A 26,576-nucleotide genomic window follows, 5' to 3' on the forward strand; every position below is an offset into this window, starting at 1 on the left:
TCAAATTAATGGCTTCAATTGTTACAAAAATTCAAGCAGAAAAGTGCAAACAATCTTTGATAAAAAAAAAGGCTCAGAAAATTATTCTAGTTCTTTATTTTCAGAGTAAAGATTTTTTATAGAGCTAACTATTATATTTATACTTATATGTCAAATATGATTTTATTATATACATCAAATATTGATTCTCAAACAAAATTTGTATCTTTGTATATTGTGCAAATTATACACGATAATTTTGAAAATTTTTATAATAGTTTCACTTACAATAATTTTTTTTGGCTAAATTATTTATTTAGTTGCTATAGGTATATATTCCATCAATTTTATTTTTATATTGTTACAGAACTTAACAAATTCTTTCTATTTTCAAATTAGCGTCAATTGGGTACTATCTATTAATTGGCACAAACAATGTTATGCAATAGGGATTAAATTGATGTTAATTTCAATATCAACAAGTTGTAGAATCTTTTAACAAGAAAAAGATTGAATTGAATATATTATATAAAAATAGGGTTAAATTGAATAAATTATACAAATAAAGACTCCATAAATGATATAATTAAATTTTTATTAAAATATTTGAATTACCTTACGTGGTGAAAATAATATTTTGCGGGTGTAAGTGAATCTCCAAGTTAGTTGTATATTTTTTTAGGTTTAATCATTTAGATTGTCCCTATTTTTGTAGGTTTTTTTCAATTATGTCCCAATATTTTAAAAGGTCTCAATTTAGTCCCTATTTTTGCAACATTGATTCAATTAAGGACATGCCGTTAAGTTTGATGGATGACGTTAAAATTGGGTGTGCGTGGCATCCATGGTCTGCTGAGGTGGCACTGTGTTCTGAGATGAGTTGACTTTAATATATTTTTTAATAAAATTTGATTGCAAATAATTGAAGTGTGGTAATAAAACACAACGTTTTATTAATGAAAGTCTGCAAAATCAAAACGTGCAGTTTAACTTGTAGAAGTTTTCAGAACAAAGTGAGAAATTAGAAATTGGGGATTTTGGGAGAAATTAGAAACTAACCCTAAGTTCGAAGACGAGAATAGGTGTGCCTGAGGAGAGCGAGGTTGGTGTTAGTGGAGCTTGTGGAGGTTGTTTTTGTGCGATGATGTTGAGGACGATTTAAAACCCTAAATTGTTCTTTTGCAGTTTGGTGCAAAACGCGAATTTGTTGGAAAACGATGTGGAAGGACCATTCTTCTTGTTCGTCGAGCTGCAATGTATGGCGGAAGGAGAATCCTAATCTGTGTTCACCCATTTGCCACTATGGAGAGAGATGTGCCTTGAGAACTGCTAAAACTATCAAGAGAGATGGGCTATCAGTGGCTTATAAGTCCTGTGTAGTGTTTGATCATATGTAGACTGTATTTTGTTAGTCAAATTTGGAGTGCAGTGTATTGTTTGATCATATATAAACTATATTTTGTTATTGAATTTTGGACAACTGTATTTTGTAAGAATACTTTTAATGATTAATGAATTTGGAGTGTTGACTATAATTGTATTCTGGTTTGATCATGAGTGATAGAAATCTATTTCCAACACTGAAATTGGTTGGTTTAATACATGTATTTTACTGCATAAACTGCTATAACATGGGTGATATACGAAATTTGCTGTTTCTATGCTTTTGGAAAGCTTGAGCAAGTCGAAATTGGTGATTAAAAGTTGCTCATATTGTTCATTTGGTCAAAAACTAGCCAATATGCAAATTTACATTTTGAACCAACATCTTCTGCATTGAAAAAGGAACTGGACCAGTGATTCTGATTAATAATCTTTTTCTCAGTTGCTTAAGAGTTTAAACATGCTTAATATCATCAAAAAAAGTTGTTTGATCATTCACAGAAGCTGTTGAATCATTGGCACTTGTTTTGGGTTCCAAAACCACTATTTCAGTTCAATTTTTTTACAGTGCAGATTGTTATCACAACCACTGGTTTGGTTTTATGGTGCAGAATTTTTTTTGAAATGTAGCAAGAGCATTCATAACTTGCTCAATTCGAATTATCTGTGCAAGCAACCAGGTCACATGATTGGTCTTAAGTATATGATGATCACCCTCTGTAAGTCGTGAAACCAGCTTGTCCACAAAAACAAAATCAATGCACCCACTTTTAATAAGAAAATAGAATATATCAGAGAAGGCCAACCAATCCTGCCAGCAATTTATCTTAGTTGTCTGCCTTTTAGAGTTAGATAAGCAAATTTTGTTTCCAAGTCATTCCATAATTTAAAATAATTGTTTACGAGTAAAAGCTTTTCTTCCTTCACAACCCCTTGCACGATTAGATTGCAGTTAGTGTCTGTGTTGGAAGAAGTAATGACTAAGAGGCTATCATAAGCCAACTTTAGTTATGCCCTTGTCGTGCATGTCTGGTGCATTTTTATACTTGATCAAATTTTTACCCTCCAACTTCTAAAGAAAATTTACCCACTTTTAATAAGAAAATAGAATATATCAGAGAAGACCAACCAATCCTGCCAGCAATTTATGTCTGCAAGATATTTACTTAATCAGCTTTGGAATATGATAACAAAAGTCTCCCTAAAATCAATCATTTTCTTTTTGGATAAATGAATATTATATTCTTAAAATTTAGAAGAACAGAGAATATACATCAGAGAGTGGAGAAGATCAGTACATAAAAATACTACTCTTAGAATAAGAAAATACTAGCTGCATGTTAATTATTGCTAGTTGTATGTTAGTTATCCAACAAATTTGCGTTATGCACCAAACTACAAAAAAACAATTTAGGGTTTTAAATCGGCTTCAACAACATCGCACAAAAACAACCTCTACAAGCTCCACCAACACCAACCTCGCTCTCCTCAGGCACATCTATTCTCGTCTTCGGGTTTGAAATCCCTTCTCAGTTTCTAATTTCTCCCAAAATCCTCAATTTCTAATTTTTCACTTTGTTCTAAACTGCACGTTTTGATTTTGCAGACTTTCATTAATAAAACGTTGCGTTTTAAAAACGTTGGATATTATTACCACACTTTAATTATTTGCAATTAAATTTTATTAAAAAATATATTAAAGCCAACTCACCTTAGAACACAGTGTCACCTCAGAGACCATGGATGCCACACACACCCAATTTTAACATCATCCACCCAAACTTAACGGCAGACCCTTAATTGAATCACTGTTGCAAAAATTGAGACTAAATTAAGACTTTTTAAAATATTGAGACCTAATTGAGAAAAAACTATAAAATTAGGAAGAATCTAAATAATTAAACTTTTTGTTATTAGGAATATTAAATATTAGGACTCTATCACCATCCTCGTCGTTCAAGGTTCTGAGAACACAAAGAGAAGCACCAAAGGTACGAATTTTGTCCCTTTCAAAAGAGATTGAAAAACCTTGGCACAGTAGCAGTGGAAGAACGAAGGAGAAGAGGGGGAGCAAAACGACGCCGTTGAGGCGGGAGCCGGAGGAGGACGCACCTGAGTTCCAGAAGGAGTCGATGGATTTGCCGGTGGGGGGAGGGGGCGAGGGCGGGAGGCCGTCGCCGAAGAGAGAGTTGTCGAGCAAGGACTGGACGCCGTGGACGGCGAGGGGGGTGTGGTCGAAGGAGAAGTTGGCGGGGGAGTTGTCGGTGACGGAGATGGTTTTGGCGGCGAGGAGGGTAGGGGGGCGGGCGCGGCGGGGGAGGAGGAGGAGGTCGGAGAAGGGGAGGCTCTTTACGTCTCTAAAATTTACCTGACAGAAAAACCTGTTTGTTTTAGGATTTTAGTAACTATCGAACTGATTTCTAATGGTAGGGTAAACTTACCAAGCATTAATCTATAACTTATTTTTGTTTGAAGATTCAAGAAACAGGCTTGCTAGTCCGAGCAATTAAGCTTTGGTGTTTTATGATCAAAATTGCAATATAAGTATTCTATGTTAGATAGCCATTAGATGACTTTAGAGGGTTTTTCCTTCTACGGGCCGTTGGTTCTGCATCCCATAAAATGTTAACAGTTGCAGCTTCTGCATTATAGTTAATTTCTTACCTCTCAATGGATTTCCATACATATTATGGTTTATTGAGCAGGGTTTTTGTGAACATTGGAATTAACAAATTTATTGCATGTTGATGCAGATTAGAATTTGTTTGAGATTGATGCTGCTTGCGGGATTGCCGGATTCATGTATGACTGCTTGCTTTTCGGTATGAATGATGCATTTGGCATTTTTTGAGAAACTGCACTGCTCATTTGAACAAAATATGAGTGGGTATTTTGATCATTCTAATTTGAGGTTGAAGAGGAGGCTGACAGACAGTTAGAGGTTGAAGATGACCGGAGATTAGAGGTTTCATGTCTCCTTCTTCTTGCAGCTATTGTGGCAAAACCTCATTCATCCGCGACGATGAATCTGGCACGTTGATATGTTCTTCTTGCGGTTGCATTCAACAATTCGACCAATTTGAAGCTCAAATCGGCGGCATCGATGGGCCCCAGGGTACTTTCATCCATGTTGGCACCGCTGGTTCCGGCAGCGTATACTCTTATAGAGAGAAGAAACACTTTACCGCAAAAAGCACCATCGAGGAAGTAACCTACAGTCTAGGGTTATCTTCCAAGAACAGCGACGTCAGGAGCATGGTGTACACCATAACCGATGGTGAGTTTGGCGAGGGCGAGTGGTTCCGCGTGCTCATCGGCGCGTGTGCTTATGTTGTCATGCGGAGGGAGGACCGACCCTTGCCCATGGCGGAGGTTGCCTCCACGGTGGGATGCGATGTCTATGAAATCGGTAAGATGATTCAGCGTGTTGTTGATTTTTTGGATCTGAGACCTGATTTTCCGGAGTTTGACATTGTGCATTCGTTGGAAAGAACAATTAAAAATTCGAGTGTTTTTTCCTCTATTGAGAGCGGTGTGATTGAGAAGATGCGGAAACAGGGGGTGTTTTTGATTCAATGTACGGTGAAGTGGTTTTTGAGCACCGGCCGCCGGCCCCTTCCGCTGGTGGTGGCGGTTTTGGTGTTTGTGTCGGAGTTGAACGGGGTCGAGGTGGTGATGGAGGAATTGGCTAAGGAAGTTCATGCTACGGTTTCAACTTTTAGGCTTAGATATAAGGAATTGCTTGAGACGCTCGTGAAGGCTGCGCAGGTGTTGCCTTGGGGTAAGGATGTTACTGTTAAAAACATTATTAAGAATGCGCCTTTGGTGATTCGGTATATGGAGAGGAAGGTTCTGTTGAATCCTGGGAAGACTCAGAAGAAGAGGAAGGGTCTTGATCGAGCCGTGGTGGACTTGGAGGATGTGGTTGCTGAATGCTTGAGACATGACAATGAATTTGAATACGGCGTTGATGGTGTGACTTCGCGTAAGGATTTACAGTATTTTTTGTTGGAGAGTAAAATTGTTGGGGATGCTGACAGGATGCAGATTTCCACTGAATGCTTGTCTCTGATGTATAAGAAGTTTTTAGATCAAAATCGTTGTGCTGAGCTATTGCGAGGGAGTGGGAATTCTCGGAAAAGGATTATTTTTCAATTTGATATTCTGGAGTGTAGGGAGTGGTGGGATGGAAAATCTGAATTGAGCAAGAAGCTTATGCTTAAAGAACTAATGGAGAAGGATATTGGTGTGGATACAATGCCGCCATCGTTTGTCAATGGTCAATTGAAATGTAAAATGAGGAAGGAGAAAATCAATGCTGCTAAGTTGCGCATAAAAGGAATTATGCATCCAGTAGATGCTAATCTAGGTGATGTTTCTGTCCCTTTGGATAGCTCTTGTCCTGTGAGAAGGAGGAAGAGAAAAGGAATGGTAGTGGACGATATTGACTGGGAAGACCTTATTATTGAGACCCTTGTTCTTCATCAAGTAAAAGATGAAGAAATTGAGAAGGGGCATTACAATACCTTACTGGATCTACATGTGTTCAACTCTGGCATTGTATGAGAGGTTTCAGATATAGAGGCATTCTGTGAGAAATTTCAGATATATTGCTGTCGTAATTATTAGTTAACATTTTGTCCAAGACAACCATCTAGAGCATATTTTTTGCTGCTGCAAGTTTTGTACGAACATCTTTTTTTAGATGAATGACGATGACAATTTTGTTTGTTACTTTTCAACAATTCAGGGACCTTAATGTACATACATGATATCAGGATACAATGATGATTCTATATACATCTTATTTTGGTTCTGCTTTTACTATATTGCTGTTCAAATTTTAGTTACAGCTTGTTTTTGGCGATGATAAGGCTCGCCGCTATCGAAGGTTTTGCCACACTCTTTTGTCGCTGTGCTGTTGAAGCCTCTACCACCATCATTGAAGATTCTGAAAACATTTCTCCTCTAGCGACTAGCAAAGGCATATCACTCTAGAACCCAAAGGTAAGAATGTTTTTCCCTTTCCCTTTCAAAAGGGATAAATAAAATTGAAAAGTGATGCACATGAGGAGTATTCATCTGGGATGAATGGGGTAACAATTAATTTTTTTTTGGATTTTGTGGGAGTTTCAATTGTTTAAGAAGATTTGATTTGATTTGTTGTTTTTGGATAAGTGTAGATTCTCTAACCTAGAGTTCTAGATTGATTGATAAAAAGAGAGAGAGGTTGATGACAGATACGTAAGAACTTTGACATGAAAGTGATCTATAAGATATAAAAACTTTTCTGAGCCCACAACAACCTATTTAAGACTTTCAGAAATTATTGGGGATTCAAAGTAATTTTACTTCGTTATATTTATGGCGTTCATGCAAATTAAAAAGGGAAGGATGAGGATCTTTTACAGTCATAACTCATGCAAACAGCTATTATGTTCAAAAGTTTCTATAACTGATCAAAAGTTGTATAATTATGGCCATTAGTTTATCTTTTTATTGGATGATAATTCTGCTTCTTGCTCTTGTACTCATTTTTCACACAACATTGTAGAAGTGTCACTTGGTAAATTTGTTGATGAAAAGAAAACGCAACTATTCAAGGATAAAGGTTTTCCTATTGAAGGTTGTGTTGTTGCTGGTCGTACAGCCAAAGGTGTGACAGGCCTTCAACAAGTCTGTTCTTTCTGTAAGTAAATTCCCTGTTATTAGCCATTCTTTTCCCATGTCCAAGACTTTGTAAACATTAACTGTCACACACTCTCATTTCAGTATGCAAGAACTAAGAAGATAAATCTGAAAGGTATTGAACGATTAATTGCCCAATTTTTAATGAGTAAGACAATGATATATGAACTTGGTTCAATCATGCTTTTATGGTACAATACTTTAATATTGGTGATTTTGAATTTGAAGTTTGCTCACCCTGCTTTTGTGTCCGTGCTGCTGAGGTTAATTGGGATGACCTTTGATTTAGTTTAGTTACCACAAATTACATGTCATGAAATGTGCAAAAGGAGATAAGTTTTCAGAAGCATCGCTGCTTCCTTATGGTAAAACATTGAGATCAACCCTTCTCTCACTCACTATTTTATAATTATAGATTTTTTCTACATTTTTAAAAATAGTACTTCAGATTTAGTTATTTTAGATGATAGTTTTTTTTTTTTTTTTTGTAAGTTAGGTTTAAATGAACTTTTTTCAATGAAAAATGAAATAAATATTGAAATCAATTATGATAAATATTTAGGTTGAAAATCTTTATTTAATAAAAAAATAATATTTTAAATGAAATTGTACAATAAAGTCATTCATGAGATTTTTTCTCACATTGATTTCCTAAATTGTGTTTAAGCTTTTCATTATCATTCTTATTTGGCAATTATCTGATTTGTTGTGGTAAATGATTGGATATTATTTTCTTTTTTTATGCTGTTATCATATTTATTATTGTTATTATTTTGGTCTTGGTCTTTGATATGAACGAGGAATGACTGTCGATGGCATACGGACAGTGATGTAATGGAATCTTCCTGAGATGTGAAATCTTATGAGAATGATTTATAAATTCAAATAAATGAGAAGGTTGAAAATTGTAATAATTTATGTATTATTGTTAATGTTGGTGGTTGCAAATATTGTTGAGGTGTATGGTGAAGAAGAAAACATATATGTAAAATCAATACATTGTAAAAATATTTAAACAAAGTATAATATATTAAACTTATTTCACTATCACTAAAGGATATTTGTAATATGTATCGTATAACATCTTCAAATATTTAATATATTCCAATGACAATTTTCATAAAATTTATTCTCTTGAATAATCCATATCAAAGAAAAATTTCTACAAAACATTATATATTTACAATAATTAATTCCAATTTTTATTTCAGAAACAAAACATAATTTAACCTTAATTAATAAAAAAATCATTAAAAAATTATCTTAAAGAAGGTAGTTACATCTTAAAAATGTAAATACATAAATATTATTTTTTTAAAAGTATAAAAAAAATCGTATAATAATTATAACTTTCAGGAAGTCATAACTTTTATTTTACTGTAACTAAATTCTTCACCCTTATAATAAATAACTTCTCACACTAAAACAGTTAAATAAAAATAAATAAATAAACTTGTCATTTTTGGATCAAAATTTTTTCATAATAAAACATTCCCAAATATATATATATATATATATATATATATATATATATATATATATATATATATATATATATATATGGGGTTTGTTAACTTGTGTACGCCTGTTTTCAGTTGGTACATTTTAGCAATGTGTACCGGGTTTCAGTAGACAAAAATACCCTTGTATATTATGAATTCTAAGTTTTAAGGTTAAGGGTATTTTATTAATTTTCATTCTCAAAATTAAAAAAATAAAAAAAGAAACCCCCAAACCCTTACCCACTTCTCTCATTGCTCTCAACCCTTTCTCTTTCATCTCTTTCACTCCAACCTTTTATCTGTCATCCCTATTATAGCCCCAATTGAAAAAAAAAAAATCAGAAACATTTGCCTTGTTTTAATAATTTTCATTCTCAAAACTAAAAAAAGAAACCTCAAACCCTTACTCACCTCCTTCATTCCTCTCAACCATTTCTCCTTCATCTTTCTCACTCAAACATTTTCTCTGTCATCTTTGCACTAGCCCCAATTAAAAAAACACTCCTTATTAAACAATTTACTTTTGTAAAGAGTTGAGTCATTGACATATTCACCTTCTGAAAAAAGTTCATTCAAAATCTCTTTAATTTCATTATCTTCACTATATATATTACAGCCGACAACTTGCACCAAGATGAGTATCATTCCTTTACATTCAAAGACTATCAACGATAAAATCAAACAATAAAAATTCTAAATCTTGAAATTTTATTTAAAATTATATAAAGAAAAAATTAGGTGCTTTAATTTTTTTTATTTATGTAAGTATATTTTTTTTCTCTAACCATTTTATTTAATAATGAGTGTTTTTTTAGTTGGGGCTAGTGTAGAGATGACAGATAAAATGTTTGAGTGAGAGAGATGAAGGAGAAAGGATTGAGAGGAATAAAGGAGGTGAGTAAGGGTTAGGGGTTTCTTTTTTAGTNTTGAGAATGAAAATTATTAAAATAAGGCAAGTGTTTCTCATTTTTTTAAATTGGGGCTAGAGTTAGAGATGAGAGAGAAAAGGTTTGAGTGAAAGAGATGAAAGAGAAAGGATTGAGAGCAATGAGAGAGGTGGGTAAGGGTTTGGGGAATTTCTTTTTTTTTTTTAATTTTGAGAATGAAAATTATTAAAATATCCTTAACCTTAAAACTTAGAATTCATGATATAAGGGTATTTTTGTCTACTGAAACCCGGTACACATTGCTAAAATGTACCAACTTAAAAACAGGCCTACGCAAGTTAGCAAACCCCTATATATATAGGGGTTTGTTAACACGCGTACGCCTGTTTTTCAGTTGGTACGTTTTAACAATGTGTACCGGATTATAGTAGACAAAAATACCCTCATATATCATGGATTCTAAGTTTTAAGGTCAAGGATATTTAAATAATTTTCATTCTCAAAACTTAAAAAAAGAAACCCCAAACCGTTACTCACCTCCCTCATTCCTCTCAACCCTTTCCCTTTCATCTCTCTCACTCCAACATTTTCTCTGTCATCCCTACTGTTGCCCAAATTGAAAAAAAAAATCAAAAACCCTTTGTCATCAAAGATATTTTCTCTCTCATCTCAACATTTTCTCTGTTATCACTCCAACATTTTTTCTCTCATCTCAACCCAATTAAAGATGGTGGTGGTAATTTGAATCAGAGATATTTTTTAAAAATTGAAAAGTTTACTCTCTTATAATCATTTTATATTTATTAATGTGTAAAATGAATATAAACTTGTCACTTTATGTCACTTTTCAAAATCTCAAAGGTAAAAAATGATTTTACTGTTTTTTATCTTCCACAGTGGTTAAAGTTTATTCTAAACGCCTGTAGTAGTTGATTCAGTGATAAAAAAGGGACGTAAGGAAATTAAAGAAATAGGTACCTAGGAGTACAATTCTTTCAATTCTAGGTTGTAATCTTACATCATGTATCCCATACTAATAAAGAAAGGAAAAAGAGAGGGAAATATCTTGTTCTTTAAAAATATAATGAAATGGGGTGTAGATGTGTAAATAATGTATGAAAAGTTAATTGATTTATGAAAGTTTTATTTACATGATTTAATTTAAAAATGAAATTTAATAATAATAAGAAGGGAAAATATATAACACGTCCTCCAAATGAACGAACAGAGCAAGAGCAACAAATTACGATGTCACATGTTGTTGTGTGTGGCTGAGGGAGAGTATGGAGACAAGAGAGAATCAATTTGGATAAGTGAGGAAGGTAGATTAGGGTTAGGCAAAGGTTTCTGATTTTTTTTTTCAATTGGGGCAACAGTAGGGATGACAGAGAAAATGTTGGAGTGAGAGAGATGAAAGAGAAAGGGTTAAGAGGAATGAGGGAGGTGAGTAAGGGTTTGGTTTTTTTTTTTTAGTTTTGAGAATGAAAATTATTTAAATATCCTTGACCTTAAAACTTAGAGTCCATGATAAATGAGGATATTTTTATCTACTATAATCCGGTACAAATTGTTAAAACGTACCAACTGAAAAACAGGCGTACACGTGTTAACAAACCTATATATATATATATATATATATATATATATATATATATATATATATATATATATATATATATATATATATATATATATATTTTAAAAAGGTATTACACTAAAATTTCAGAATAAAATTGCATTATTTGCCGTTTAATTAGAACATCAATAACCTAGTGGTTTGAAAATTGGTCAAATGGTTAAATAATCGGTTAGCTAATATAGTTTGTCAAAATTTAGTCGTAATGCATAAACGATTTATTTAACTTATTTAAAAAACTTATAGTGGATAATTATAATGAGAAAAATAAAAAATCGATTTGAGACTTCTATAATATATTCTTACTTTGAGAGAAATAACGAATAATATAAGTTTTTTAAACTTAGTATTTGCAGAACGTATTCCCTCTTTGAGAAGGATAATATTTGATGTGAAATTTAAGTCTTGCAATATGTATTATTAAATATTATATAAAAATTCAGCGTGAAACATTAAGATTTAGAATGCATATTATGAAGCTGTGGTTTATATTTTTAACTCTTATATTATATTTATACATGTTCAGCTATGATTTGAATGTTGGTTCAGTTCTATAATTATTGATAAATACATCCATATTTTATTTAATAATATTATGTATCCTTTATTGTTAACTTATGCAGATGTGATTTGAAAGATGATTAAACATAAAAGAATACATTAATTATAAATAAGATCAAAACAAATGAATTAAACTGCCTTTTTCTCAATAAAGAGGTAAGAACAATATTTTTGAGTTCTTATAAATATCTCGATATTAGTATCCAAATTTTATAAAAAAAAAATGAAGAAAAAAAACTGTTGTTCAATTTGCACATCTGATTGGGTTGTTTAACCATGTGATTAATCAATCTCCATTTTTCAATAAAAATGCGTTCTTTATCATTTTTAAAATTTAAATTATATCAGAAAATATACTAATGTATAGATGTATATAAAAATAAAATAAAAAATTACAATAAATAATTCTTCAACCTTCTACCGTTCCAGGAATGTATTATTACATCAAACAGAGATTAGCAGAGTTCTGATTGATAATTAATTACATAACATATAGAACGTCTCACACACACACATGTGTGTATATATATATATATATATATTCAATAATCATGGAAGATAAGCATTGGAACCTATGGCAACTTGGAAACTCATGGAGGCCCAGGTGGGCGGAATGGGCCTCCAGGCGGGCCCCCAAAGCAGTCCTGTAATAACCAGCAGCAGCACAAAAAGCTTAAGCTGCCCCAAGACGAATTGGTATGAAAAGAAAACAAAAAACAAAATTAGCTTTACAAATGGTTCTGATTAAATAGGAAAAATACACACATTTTAAAACCCACAATAATTTCACTAAGCACCAATTTAAAATCGCCCTTTTTTTTTTCATACTAATATCTTTAATTAAATTTACAATTGAAAGAAATTAATTTTTTATCACTTCTTCGAAACTAACTTATAAATGATAGAACATAAAATTTCCTTTACATGCTTTATCTTTGACATTTTTCTCACTTTATATTTCAAAAAGGTAGTATATTAAGCCTTTCATGCATTTATATCATCAGTTAATAGGAACTGAGCAATTGATTGAGTTAATCCTCTGTAATAACATAATTACCGGATCAATATTTACTTACCAAGAGTTAACGATATCGCAAAACCCACCGAAAAAACCCGGCCCCGATGGGCCGGATGGACCCCAACCGGGCGGGCCGCCTGGGCCTGGGCCGCCTGGACCCATTTTAAGCAACGATTTTTTTCTTTTGAGAATATGTGAATTCCTGGAAAGAGAAAAAGGAAAAAGATATATACGAAGTTTGAGTTCCGTGGAAATTTATAGGGCAGCTCATGAAATTAACTTAGCATGGAAGCATATGTGTATATATATTATACATTTGTTCACTTTCTCTCAACTAATCTTCCAATTAATTTTAACCTAACTTTCAAACCATGTTCTACATCACATTCTCGTTGAAAATACTTTTTGTGAAAGGTTGTTACTCAATAACTACATCTTTAGAATTCGGAATCTGATTGGTGAATGATTCATCTTCAATGTTGTTCTTCACATAATCAGTTCATCTTAATTTTAACAACTTCAATTAATTTTCATTTAATGGAAGTTTTTATTGTTTACTCACATATTTAACACAAATACCAAACAAACCTTAACAAATATAGGTTATATACCCAATTTTCCATAATTTTGCACAGCTCAAAATCCAATCTGACACATAAAAGTAATTTCTTTTAAAACAATATGTATAATTTAACTAAATAACTCTCATAATATGTGCTATTAGTATAGTAATAATTTAGGATGTCACTGAGAGTCTGAGTTAACATTTATTTACTAAATAGGCAAGACTTTTTTAAAGATTTAGTTACAAAAAAAAGGCCTGTAGTTTAAAAAGGCCTATGTATATATTTTAAAACTATAATTTTAAAATTTGAGTACAGTAACATATATTTAAAGGGCAAGGAATAAGAAATCAAAGTAAAAGTTTTTATTGAAAAGCATTTAAATTTGCGTATATATTCCCATACCTATTTCTAATTAAAAAAAAAATCATTTTAAGAACTTTGTAAAAAATATTATTGAATTATCACCCTCTTGAATTGTGCTCTTAAAAATAATCAAATTATTTTAATTAATATTTGACATTTTGATAATCATTTATTACAACTGATAATAAATACTAAATTCATTAAAATAATATTAACTACTTTAATTAACAATAATTTGCACAAACTTAAATAAGACAAGATAATAAAAAAATTTAAAAACTAAATATTAGTAGAAGAAACAAAAATAGACGGAAATATATGTTTATTTAAATCTAGAAAATACTAATACTATTGGATTCAGTAAAACTTACTAAATAAAATACATTTTTCTTTATATCCTTATAAATCAGTCATATGTCATTTTGTGAATCAGTATTTTCAACTAGTTCACCTCAAATGTGGTGAAAATAACTTTTTAAGTCTAAAAAGCTAACGCAAGACTGATTTTGAATGCGAAATTAGTTTTGCTTAAACTATTTGAAGTGATGTAGTTCCACATGTTTTTATTCTAAAAACTACTAGTATATTTAATATAATAATTTCATCTTACAGAAAACTAAAATTATGTAACTCAATTCATCAATATGATACTAAATATATGAATAGTCACTTAAAATTCTTAAAGATATTTCAATATAATACAACCAAAAACTCCAACCATTTTCACACATTTTTTTTTCATATTAGTAAATTATAAATAATAGTCCAAATGGTGAAGCGAAAAATTCATCAATCATAAATTTGACATTTTCTATATAATGCACCCATAAACACAATCAGTCACACCACTAGTAACAAATGCGCTCTCTATTAGTTGCTGTATTCGACTATTATACTTCTTAATAAGAGAATATATTTTAAAAGTGGTTAAAATACCTCTCTTATGATCTCATTTATAATGGTAGAAATGTATTACAATAAAAAAATGAAAGACCTATTCAAACCGTATGTATCATTTTCTGTAATGGTTATATCATATTATGTATTATTAAGTAGATGAAAAAAAATACTGATATTTTAATATTTTTTAACAATTTTTTTTGACAACAGACTACAATTTATTGGTTTTATTAGTCTGTTTAAATTTACTTTTAAAAAAATATTTAAAATGGACCAATCACAAACTTTTTTCATAAAAAAAATTAAACCATACGCTTCATTACGTATCAACCTAAAGTTTCAGCCGGAAATTTTTAAACAATTGAGTTAAAATTTTCCAAATCTACTCGAAGCTATAGAAAGAGCAAGACAACTTCCAAACCAAACTAGACTCTCCTCAACAATCCATGTAGTGGATATTAGCCCCACAACAAAACACATTTACATGTGAAGAGTAGAAGTGTGTTTCTAATTCTTCAAATTTATGCTACAAAGTGAGGAATAAGAAAATAATTAATGGCAGCTTTGGATTCTGGCAACAATTAAATACACAAGTCTGAACTGCCAGGTGTGATTCTGCTATGCTGAGAGCTATATATACTACAAATGAAGGACAACGTGGATACAGTAAAGCGATTCAAATGAAGGACATAAAATCTCTGTACTCACCCGATTTCCTTGTTAATTAGGCAGGGCAGGGGAGGAAATGCTTTCGCACCCTTTGTTAGTAAATAATGAAAACCAAAATCTTCTCAATGAGCTCATTCCTGTACACAAAACCTTCCATGAGCTCAAAACAATATCACATGATGGCTGCCAACCCCACAACATCACCATCATCAACTTTGGACTCGGGAGCATTGACTGAGCTGCGCTGTCTCACTGAAAACCATAATTACCGAGGTTAAAATGTTTACAATATTACAAGCAACATTATAATATACAAAAGACATGATAATTGACAGGCACAGCAATGTAGAAAAACTACCCCAATAAAGTCTCCAGTTACCCCAATTACAATTACTATCAAACGTTGAGAAGTTCTACAGTTTATGGCATTACATCGATTTATTAACTAACTGCCCACGCCAAACTATATTTTCCAGAAGTTGGAGAAGTAAAATGCGAAAACAACTAGAAGTCATTGCTTACTTGAAACGTTTGTAATGATATTTACACTTTTCTGTGCAGCAAGTGCTTTCAATTTGTTGCCGGTTGCTAATTGAAGTAAGCTTCTCATATGCTGCTTTTGTTCCTTTGGACTGGATGTTTTCTTTAAAGATTCCTCAAAGGCAACTAAATCGTGAGGAGTGATATTGGGGAGAGACAACAAAACCTAAAAGGAGTAAACAAATACATTATTCAATAACAAAAGTTTTAGCAACCCATTCTTTGCAAATGAACTCCAAATGCCAAATGTAGTCAAAAGGAGAAAAAAAATAGCTAAGTGATGAAAAACAAGAAAAATACTAACCTGCCTGGGTGCTGGGTGTCGATCACAAAGATATACAAATATTTCACGACAAATGGCAACTAGATCAGCACTGGTTATTGCATTTGATTCAAGGGTTAAACCTTGAATAAGGGATGTAAAAAGATCTCTAGAAACATATTCTACGAGTTCTGCATGATTTGTTACTATCGCAAGAACTACCAACACAGAGCAATACGAAGAAATTTTAGTCACAGATTCACCATCCGTCCATGTAAAAGCTTCTAAACATAGCCGTAATGTTGGAATGGCCAGACCTTCATGCTTTAGAAGGAAACTGTCACATAAAACAATTTGACAAATAAAACTCACAAACTAAAGTTACAAAATATGGAAGAACTAAAGTTACAAACAGGTAGAAAGCATACCCAACCATAGAGCAAGATGCAACTGAGTCCAAGCTTTTCAGAGTGTCTAATCGACTAACATGCCCAGACTGTTCCAAAGAAGGAATTCCATTATTAAGGGGAGGAGAAGCAATGACAGAGAGGAGTGAACAAATCTCACGCGTTAGATCCCTCAAAATCGTTTCCTCCATCACTTCCACTTTCAAGTCTGATCCACTAAGAACGCTAAGAACATCTGGAACCTTTGCTCTACCATCTTGTAGAAGACTAGACCATGAACAGCTAAGGGCTTGCTGAGCATGGATAAACAATGGGTGTAGAATCTTCTCCAGCCAAATCTCCCACATATCCAAAGGACAGTTTTTAACCAAAGGAATCAAAGTGGAATGAACAAGCTGTCGAATATGCCTGAACTCCATTGACGGTATATTCTCCATCAGCGCAACAGAAACAGAGTGCACATCCAAATATTTGAAAAATGAATCGCCAATGGTTGTTGACAAGCCCAATACGTTATATCTTCATATAAAGAAAGGATTTAGTAAAAAAGTGGAAATAAAAATGCCAGTCTCATCATAGATACATAATTTTCTGTTCACAAGGAACTTTATTTTCCCTTTTCTACAGATTTTGTGCAAAACCAATATCGAAGGGGAAGATCAATTATATTTGGGACAACAGATAATGAATTATAAATGAAAAATAGAATAAGATTTGCACACATACCCACTGTCTCTAATGCCTTTAAACCAGTTCCGTATATCTGATCCATTTGGTTCAGCATATCCTTCTTTATTAATGTCGACCTTAGATCCATCTGTGACAGTCAAAGAACCCTTTGGCAATTTGGAGTTCCCTTCTCCAAGAAGACCTGCCCTCTCAAAATCAATCATGACCATAGCAGCTCTTACCTCTCCAGGTAAAGCTTGACTTATGGATGGAGACCAAAGGGAATGTATACAACGAAGTAGCTGGAAAACAAGAATGTGCTTTACTTATAAATACAAAGTACTTTTGTTGCAAAGCAATACAGGAAACATAACATGGCCAGCCTCTTAATGGCAGGTATACATACTTTCAAGAGAGGAGACACCATCCATGATATGTGAGAGGCCATTGGATTTAATGGAGTTGAATTTGGTGTTGCGCTGTTTTCTGAATTCCAATTGCCTTTCTTCAACCCACTCCTCTTAAGTGCCCTTTCAAAGAATGTCAAGGTATGAAAAATTGACCACATTACAGGTCCTTCAGAGCACAACTGAACCAAACCTTGTGGACCTGACAGATATTTTTCCTGCCACTCAGATTGTGTCCACTGATGGCTCAAAGGTTCTAGAAGCCATTTTAAAACTTCTTGTTGCTGTTCAATTCTGAGCCAAGTTTAGAGCAATAACAAGAAGTGGTTAATTGCAAACATCAAAAGACTATCAAATAAGAATTAACAGAATTACGTCTCCTGTTGGGTCCTTACCCAGAAGAAGAAGCCATAACAAGAAAAGCTTCGCCTAAAAGATTATGCTCACTCTGTAGCAAACAACCGTCCCTTTGCAAACATGCCATTGTATCAGCAATGCCCTATATATAAAATTCGTAAATTAAATAAAAGCTATCTCGTACCAAACCACATTTTAGGAAGTGGAGAAAAATTTTCTATAGAGCATATATGTGTAAAAGTTGTAATGACTAAACGATTGGGAAACAAGATATTAATGCACTATCGATGTCTCCTGACATAGCAACAGGGTGGGCTTATACTAGCATCTAAATTTTAGTAGCGGAATAGTGCCATAAGCCAAAACTCGGTAAGAATTTTGAACATTATACATTATTTGTATTTTATAGAAATAATGTACAAACCTTTTGTCAGATAAACTTTAACTTCACTCGTGTCTCTCTGCATATGAAACATGTTTAAGCAAATAATTTAACAGCCAAAGTCCCAAACCCATACACAAGTTTATTCCCGAACTTCATAAGCTATTTAAACTTCAATATGTGTAGTTGATATCAGACCACATACATCCCCTTCAATGCTGCAATTAATGCAGCCCAAAGAGGACGCAACTAGGGAAAGTTAGGATAACCCCAATTTAGACAGATTTTTCACATGTGCACAATTATGCAACGCCAAATGTAAATTATGAAATTAATGGACTCTTGGCTTTCAGCTAAATCTTTATTTTTAAAAGTGTGGAACTAGGTCCCACTTATTTAAAAAATTATAGTTATAATTATGTCATACCATAGGAACAAAATTCATAATGGTGCTCGAATAGGCTATTGCAGGCTGGATTTAAGGACCCAACTAAAAATATGTAAAACTATAGAGATCCATTACAAACATTTGGGTCCCTATAGTTTTGAAAGTATAAAGGTTTGTGAATCCAACGTACCATCAGAAATTTTGATCATGTTTAGCATCTTATTGAAACAAAAATAACCACACTGCTTCTGCCAGAGTTAAATTCACTTAGCCACATCCAATTAAACTCCCATTATTAAGTTTGAAAGTTAACTTCAAGTTTTGTAAGAGATTTGGCTAATAATTTGAAATGGCATTATACACCAGTATATTCACGTGTGAGGAAGAGGACCTAAGAATGAAACAAGAAGGTAATGAACAGAAGACAAATATCAGAGCACAAAGCACGAAAACTGATTTCAATACATGATAATAGATGCCAAGTCAAACTAGAAAATCAATATTCAAGATATTCATAAAAAAAATTGTGAAGACTAGAAAAACAAAATTTTAGAATTCATGTTACTGCACAGGTTGCTTTGAAAAATAATCTTATTGGAGGATATCAAAAGATACTGTAGCTAGTTCAGTATGAACCCTAAACTTACATAAGAATAATTTACAAATAGATTAAGGTTACTCTCATTGAATGATTTCTCCTCCATGGCCCCTCCTCTGTAAATTTCATATTTAAGTGCAGTCCTATATACGTATTTCTCTCATTCATGTATACACGAAACGATCCATTTATTTGACAGAACCAGCTAATTATAGTTTTCCATCAATTGATGTTTAAAGAATTCACCTTCATATGAGGTAAAATGCTTTTGTCGGCAGCTTTTGCTATCCGAATAAATGATGTACAGATCTGCAGCCTTGCATGGCGTGCACTATGCACTGATGTATCCTATCAAAAGACATAGCAATAGAAATTAAACATGCCACACAATTTCTCAACGGTTGAAATTAACAATAAAAAAACGGATTGTTGCAGGAACCTTGATTATGGTTGGCAGAGACGTTAGAAGTTCAAATAATTTACTAATAACACTGCCAACTGCATCAGGGAAATATTTCAGAAAGGGGCCCATAGCATCCAAATAGTGAACAAGTACTTCAACAAGTGCAGGCTCCGTCCACTTTAAGGAAATTAAGCGTTGAAGTATACCTACAAGACACAGTAACATAACTATAACAGAGGTCTAAGCAAGAAATTCTAAAAGTTTAATTTGGAAGATTAACCAAAGTAACCTTCAAACGTTCTACATAATGCAAACTGGACTTCAGCATTTGTCTTGGTGAAGTCATTGGATCCATCAAAAACTGCATTTACAACACCCTCTATAGCCAACTGCATGCTTTCCATCACAGCTAAGTCCTACAGTAAGCAAAGCAGAAGCCATAACAGATAATTACATAATAAGATAGAAAAGGTGGGGGGATCACACCTGACACAAAGATTAAAGTATCCACAATATTAAGAGTATGTTTAAAATTGGAACAGAATTTATTTATACCTGAGTCGGTGCTGGAGAGAGCAAGAAACCTTTAATGACTGTATCAATCTTTTCAGATACTTTAGTAGCAGCTATAAGGGGTTTGTAAGAAGAAACAAACCTAATTAACTCCAACTGTTTTAATAAACCATTCATCAGTTAAATACATTTTGAAAGGGTTAATTTGACATAAAGCTTAAAGAAGAATATACGTAGATTTGGAGCAAGAGAAAGATAAACAGTTAAGAATACCAATGCAGAATAGTTGAGTATATTGATACAAGAGCTGCATGTGACTTGCTCATAAGTAAAACATTTCAAGTAACATACTTGCTCTCTGTATTTTTCAACTTTGTCAGCCGTGAAAACTTGGTCCGGGGTTAAAAAGTCAAAATGTTACAATGCACACAGTACTTTCTCTATATCTTTTACAGGTTTAAATGTCCAAAAGTGAAATTATAAAAATATTGAAAAACCATAAGTGTTCCATGATGACTAATGCAGAAGCCATGCTGTATACAAGTTTACTTAAGATTTACTTAAAATCATTTGAAACATTGCAAGCAATTAAACCATTAGCTCCAATTATTATCTTAGAACTTCAAGATGAAAAAAAAGAATCAGTAATATAAATTAATAACATCCATACAACACATTCAATGACATTTTTTTTTCCTGTAAACAGAAGGGAAAGAAATTGCATATATCATGTGATGTATCCAACTTCACATGTGCCTGAGACATACCAATCTAGATCGATAAAGGCTGAATGTTCCCTTGCACTCAAAATCTTCGCTCCACAACTCCAATACCCCTAAAGTAATGGCAGTCTCAGGCAGAATTTTCTCTCTCTTGAGCATGCGAGGGAAAGATGTATCCAAAATTGCACCACAAAAGTCATCACTCACAAAGCTTAGAGTCTTCTTCTTTGCATTTTCAACTTCTCCAGAACCTGTGCTACTAACAGCTGAACTGTCAGCAGCTGAATGTGTGGAATTTTTTGGCTTTGACATCAAATCCCTCATTAGTACCTACATGTAGACATTTGAGGAAAGAAATGAGATATAGCCATTTGATACACAGTATTGACTATTCACTAAAAAACATGGAACACCATCAAACAGTACTATGGTGAAGTATTCCCACATACCAGCCAAAATTGCAGGGATTGAAAATGAATAGCAAACTTGAAATGTTGGAAAAATCCCAGCATCTGGAGAGAAACAAGAGAAATTAAAATGAAAGGATAAAATAAAATACAAGAAAAATACATGCTCCAGTAAAACAGTAGTAAAATAAAAAGGCAAAAAATTGTCTTCGAGCTTAGCAACATACGTGTTATCCTGGATAGTGACATACGTGTTATTCATAACAACATATAAAATTAAACGAGACAGCAAGAAAGGAAAACATAAGGTTACTTGTATGGACACAACAGTTAAAAAAAAAAGGAGAGAAAACAATACTAAAAGTTAACAAGTTAAAAACAGAATCAGAAAACAACAGTTAAAAATGTAATAAAATTTAAGTAGAATCCAAATATGGCAGAGTTTAAAACATAATTAGAAAATAACAACAAAAATCAGAACTACACAATATTTTTAAAAAAATAACAGAAATTTTCAGAAATAAAAACAAAAAATATAAAAATAAATAAAATGAGTAACAGTTGTACAAAAATAAAGAAAATATACCATACATAAAAATAAAAAATAAATGATAAAAAAATCAAGAACGAAACAGGCAGAGTAGAAAAGCCAAAGGTGAATGGTGTAGAAATCCTCGGAACGACCACAGCATGAGAACAAAATATAGAGGCACACTGCAAAATGTAGAGGTCTGCAGAATTTTGCAGTAGCAACGTTATGACTTAAGCAGAAAGGAGACACAGGAATGAATGATTATGACAAATAGGGTCTATGTTAGAATACAAAAAGAGAAATTAGTTAAGATAGTTAGAATATTCATGAGTCAGTTACTTGAGGTGTCAGTTATATATAAATAGGGAAGGAAAGGATAGGATAAAGGAGGTGAATTTTGTAGATTGAGCTTTAGCTCTTTGCGAAGGGAAAGTCCTTGAAGGAGAGAGTGTTCTCCTATTTTTGGTTCACTTCATTCTATTCAACACAAACCTTTCTTTTGTTGCTCTTTTCAATTCTTGGTTTCTGACAAATTGGTCCGACCTGCCATATCTTCTACAGCCAAGGTTCATTACGGAAAGTCGTTTGTTACATTGGAAAGATGGGTCAGTGAACAAGGGAAGGTGGTTGTAGAGTTGAAAGCTGATATGGCTATTATTAAAGAAAGTTTGCCAGACATTAAAGAAATCAAAAAAATGTTACAAGAGATCAAGAAAAACAAAAAATTGTCTGAAGGAGGAAACTCCTTTGTTGATGATGAAGACAAAGGAAGAAAGATATCTACATAGTAGTACATCAAATGAGGAGGCTGAGGCCTTGGATTAAAAGGGTGGAGTTGCCCATGTTTGAAGGGAATGACTCCTCAAGCTTGGTGTCACAAGCAAATCAAACATCAACAGATCAATTGCAAGGATATTTCTTTGCAGGGCTGCAATCTGACATTTAAAATCAGATTCCACCACAGGATCCAAAGGATTAGAGCGCTCGAGATGTGGGAGAAGGTTTAGCAATGAAGAATTCACACTCTCTGTAGTGAAGAAAAAACCACAAAACAAAGTGACATTTGCAAGAGAAACAAATATTATGATGGAGGAAGAAGGGGATGCATCAATAAAGAGAGTGAATAAAGGCTCATCAGCACAAGTGTGAACAACAAAATAACAACAATAACTACATATTTGGCAAACAACTAATGTGGAAAAATTTGCAAGCCAGAGCACCAAGACAAGTTATTCTGTCATCTGTAACTATAATGTTGAATTCAAAACAATATATGACAATTTTTCAAAAGAGAAGCCAAATCATACGTAATGTCATTTTAAGCAAAAGTTCTCCCTTCCCTGAGCTATATTAACTCATACCTGTTCTAGGTAAAGTGGAAGTAAGCTGCTATCACCAGCAATACTTTGCAAGTTAAAAGATCCCAGTGACACCATACTTTCACATATATATTCAGCAAATTCGTATTCACCCTCATCTATAGACCCAGGGCTTGAACCGGATCTATACAAAAATTCTCTAGATACATTCATCAACGTTTGAAAGATGTTATTCATGGCTTGGTCAAATTTAGGGATAGATGTTTCAATAGGCCTCCTCCTACATACACAATTCAGAGTGACCAGTGGTACTATTGATCCATGAATTATGCATAAAACTATTAAAGAACAATAACACATACCTTGGAGAGACAAGTTTGAAGAACTCCGAAGCATGAAGACGAAAATCTGGAGCAGATAGTAGTACACCACAACTGCAGGGAGTTAACAGAAAAACATGAATTATGTACCGAGAATATTGCATGGTGCAAGATAATAGAGGAAATAAATATACCCATGAATAATGCCGTGCTCAGCTAAATCTGACAATGGAGCCCATTCAGCATACGCATTCACTGCATTTAGAGTAGCTGTTACAGTGGCAGCATGCTGTTTGGCAATATCCATCTGATTTCTACCAGCTTCATTCATTGCAGCTGTAAAGTGTCTTTCTAGTAACTGCATCAAATGTTACGAGTCACAACGTCATTAACAATGACAAAAGATTAACATGTAAAAAAGGTGTTTAGAGCTGAGATGTACATTGTATAATAGTGGAAAAATTTCACTCAACGATTGAGTTAGCCCCCGCAAAAGTAGCCTACGCCGATCACCTGAACACATCAACATGACAAGTAAAAATAAATATGCAACATACGACTTAAGGAGAAATCACTCAATATCAAATAGACACAGCATTTATGTGTCAATAGCCAGCCTGTTAGGAGTGTTGGGTTTATGTCTTGTATTTTATTTGTAGGACACTTAGTTTATTTGCAATGTTGTTAAATAGCTGGTATGGCACTATTGTGTTGGTGAATTCCTAGAATCCAGAACCGCAACTTCATTTGTGCTATAACAGCTGCTATAGACGTTGTGGTTACAGCATGCCTCCTGCATCCTTTGTCATCTTTGGTGAGTGTTCACTGATTGAATGAGTAAATATTAAGCCAATTCGTATGAACTTTTATTTTAATTTGCATAGAACTTCTTTTTTTTATACATGTATAATTTATATATATGTGTGTGTGTCTATATATATATATATATATATATATATATATATATATATATATATATATATATATATATATATATATATATATATATATATATACATTCCAACCACTATGTTATTTCTGCTATTTGTCCATAATGCTATTCTTATATGGTATTGCAGATTATTGGTTTTCTGCCATTTTCCTCAACCTGCAATTGGTAGCAATGTCTACTAGTATAATATGCACACATCAATCTTAGGAATCACAACATCCATCCAGCCACACTGACACACTTCATATTTCCTCCCTCCCCATCATGGTTCACACGGACAGTGACGTAATATTCACCAAGATGAAAAGCATTTTTAAGGACAGTACAACAAAGAAGTCATCCAAAAATGTCCCTTCCATTTGTTTATTAACAGAAAAACTTATTATTGTCGTGTCTAAAATTTTCCTAGAGTAATTCATTGATTAAGTCAGCAGATTTGCTCCAGTTGGAGAAATTCAATTCTTTTACACAATTTGCGTACCTGAGTCACACTCACACACATCCACATGAGAAAAGTTAAGTTATTACAAACCTTCTAAATCTTCATTGTGAACAGTAATGTCTTCAGGAAGCCACCGCAGCATCATTGCAACCAACTCAGCCTAATACATAATTGCGAATCATAAAAACAATATCCAGGAACTGGATTGACATTGAATAAAATCGACCCCAAAACGATGTAAGTGGGAAAACTTGAAATTTACTTCTATTGGACCCTTGTTGGATAGAGAGATCAAAGATGGAAGCATTTCTTGCCACAAACTAATATCCTCTCTTCTAACAACCTGTGAAAGAACCACCAAAGAATATGTCTAAGTAAGGCAAATCTGCAATAGTGACAGAGTAAGAAGCAAAAATAATGAAAAGGAAGTGCCTTGCGATGAAAACCTCAGCAACAAGGGCAGCTGTCTGGCTTTTGAGAGCCCAATTTTCGCAAGGATCCGCAATCTCTGACATCAACTCAAGGGAAAGATTTGCAAAATTCTTGTGTTCTGCAGGGCTCAATTCCTCCCAACGTAAGCGCACTAAATGCTGTATATAAATACATTTTCACATAAGGAGCAAGAATAAACACCAAAGCAGACTTATCATTAAAAAACACAACAAAAGCTAATGAACTTAAACCTGCAGCATTTTATAGGCATGTAACCGAATTTCAGACGACCAGTTTTTTTTCACCAAAAGGAATGATGTGTTTGCTAATGCCCGTACATCACCTCTCTTGATCTGAAGAAAATATACATAAATTAATTAGTCTCCGACGCTCGTCAAATACCAAAGCAAAGAAATGAATCACCATAGAGTAGCCATTTCCATGCCTCCATCAATTCACATCGGACACGCGTTAAATATTAAAGTAAAGGAAGACAACTACACAAGCTGCATCCAGAAACAAATAATCGCAACCTTTATATCTATTTATCCATCTGAGTGTAATGATGTCCAGAAACTCCATGGTCAATCCTTCGTTATATTTTAAAATGCATAAAATATATTTAATAACTTATTCAAAATTACAAATGAAACAGCAACTTTCACAAGCACGATTGAGGACAGCACGAAAGAAACCTATGATCAAAGCCGACTAGTTCCTTCAAATTGACACTACACTATCAATCAACAACAAATACTGAGGTAAATACATCTAAAGAATGCAAAGAAACATATATAAATTCACTAATACATGGAAGAGTTGTGTTCTACATGTCGATTAGGGCATGCGCAAAAAACATCGCAGTCATTTCTAAAAACAGGCAAAAATGCAAACAGAGAACAGGAAAAATCACAAAACAAAAAAGCGATGAGATGCATAAGAGGAATGATAAAAGTAAAACTCGTTATCGAGGCACGGAACGGAGAAAACGGAAAGAGGAAGGGAAAGAAAGAGTTACGGAATCGAGAAAAGCGACGGCGTTTAGGCGAGCATCGGGAGTAGAGGCCCAATCAAGCGCGGTGTGTATAGCTTGGGCGACATTGTTGGCAGTCACGCCGTTGTTGCCAACACTGTCCTCCATTCTTAACTTCAACTGCTGCTTTTTTCTTTTCTTTCTCTCCTTTGGTTCTATTCTTCGGACTTCAGAGAAAGAGATTCGCTCTTTCTTTCAAGCCAAAGTCTCGGTTGGGTTTTTGGGTTCACTTCGACACACACCCACACGCAGCCTTTTCCGTATTTATGTGCTGGTGGCGTATGGCGGTGCTTGAGCGTGACTCTTCTCGACTTGTTCTGTTTTCCTTTTTCGCCAAGT

General features: G+C 33.4%; 2 protein-coding genes and 2 long non-coding RNA genes across 8 annotated transcripts; 2 read left to right on the forward strand and 2 right to left on the reverse strand.

Moving 5' to 3' along the window:
• The first annotated feature begins 692 nt into the window (after positions 1-692).
• On the forward strand, positions 693-1,550 carry LOC106775576. Its single transcript, XR_001376809.2, has 2 exons — positions 693-1,081; positions 1,165-1,550. It is a non-coding gene; the product is annotated as an uncharacterized LOC106775576 (long non-coding RNA).
• A 1,750-nt stretch (positions 1,551-3,300) lies between these two features.
• On the forward strand, positions 3,301-6,473 carry LOC106774534 (plant-specific TFIIB-related protein PTF2-like). 3 transcript variants are annotated; one of them, XM_014661563.2, is made up of 3 exons: positions 3,301-3,353; positions 4,116-4,184; positions 4,274-6,473. In XM_014661563.2, the coding sequence occupies exon 3, from the start codon at positions 4,333-4,335 to the stop codon at positions 5,926-5,928; it is 1,596 nt and encodes a 531-aa protein (XP_014517049.1). In that variant the 5' UTR covers positions 3,301-3,353; positions 4,116-4,184; positions 4,274-4,332; the 3' UTR covers positions 5,929-6,473. The 3 variants fall into 3 exon arrangements, with proteins under 3 accessions (XP_014517049.1, XP_022642582.1, XP_022642583.1); XM_022786862.1 differs by lacking the exon at positions 3,301-3,353 and adding an exon at positions 3,651-3,788; XM_022786861.1 differs by lacking the exon at positions 3,301-3,353 and adding an exon at positions 3,650-4,013 and having other exon boundaries at positions 4,116-6,473.
• A 5,555-nt stretch (positions 6,474-12,028) lies between these two features.
• Positions 12,029-12,931, reverse strand: LOC106775613. Its single transcript, XR_001376812.2, has 2 exons — positions 12,713-12,931; positions 12,029-12,314 (listed from the first exon to the last, which is right to left on the reverse strand). It is a non-coding gene; the product is annotated as an uncharacterized LOC106775613 (long non-coding RNA).
• A 1,983-nt stretch (positions 12,932-14,914) lies between these two features.
• Positions 14,915-26,576, reverse strand: LOC106775895 (protein HASTY 1). Of its 3 annotated transcripts, XM_014663133.2 has the most exons (22): positions 26,223-26,573; positions 25,456-25,557; positions 25,219-25,362; positions 25,035-25,115; positions 24,863-24,932; positions 23,821-23,891; positions 23,573-23,736; positions 23,421-23,492; positions 23,101-23,338; positions 21,250-21,312; positions 20,846-21,130; positions 20,121-20,234; positions 19,855-19,981; positions 19,602-19,771; positions 19,409-19,510; positions 17,833-17,936; positions 17,437-17,731; positions 17,088-17,332; positions 16,383-16,880; positions 15,997-16,291; positions 15,675-15,858; positions 14,915-15,404 (listed from the first exon to the last, which is right to left on the reverse strand). In XM_014663133.2, the coding sequence occupies exons 1-22, from the start codon at positions 26,343-26,345 to the stop codon at positions 15,325-15,327; spliced, it is 3,627 nt and encodes a 1,208-aa protein (XP_014518619.1). In that variant the 5' UTR covers positions 26,346-26,573; the 3' UTR covers positions 14,915-15,324. The 3 variants fall into 3 exon arrangements, 2 of the variants coding, with proteins under 2 accessions (XP_014518619.1, XP_022642780.1); XR_001376848.2 differs by lacking the exons at positions 14,915-15,404; positions 15,675-15,858 and having other exon boundaries at positions 16,150-16,291; positions 16,383-16,450; positions 16,522-16,880; positions 26,223-26,576; XM_022787059.1 differs by lacking the exons at positions 25,456-25,557; positions 26,223-26,573 and having other exon boundaries at positions 25,205-25,339.

The sequence above is a fragment of the Vigna radiata genome, chromosome 10, assembly GCF_000741045.1.
Source record: "Vigna radiata var. radiata cultivar VC1973A chromosome 10, Vradiata_ver6, whole genome shotgun sequence".
NCBI classification, from domain to species: Eukaryota; Viridiplantae; Streptophyta; class Magnoliopsida; order Fabales; family Fabaceae; genus Vigna; species Vigna radiata.

Coding starts and splice junctions, on each gene's coding strand:
- LOC106774534 (XM_014661563.2), top strand. CDS start 4,333: ATGTCTCCTTCTTCTTGCAGCTATTGTGGCAAAACCTCATTCATCCGC.
- LOC106775895 (XM_014663133.2), bottom strand. CDS start 26,345: ATGGAGGACAGTGTTGGCAACAACGGCGTGACTGCCAACAATGTCGCC. Junction 25,363..25,455: donor ATGCCTATAAAATGCTGCAG/GTTTAAGTTCAT, acceptor ATTTATATACAG/CATTTAGTGCGCTTACGTTG. Junction 19,511..19,601: donor CTCTGCCAACCATAATCAAG/GTTCCTGCAACA, acceptor GTCTTTTGATAG/GATACATCAGTGCATAGTGC.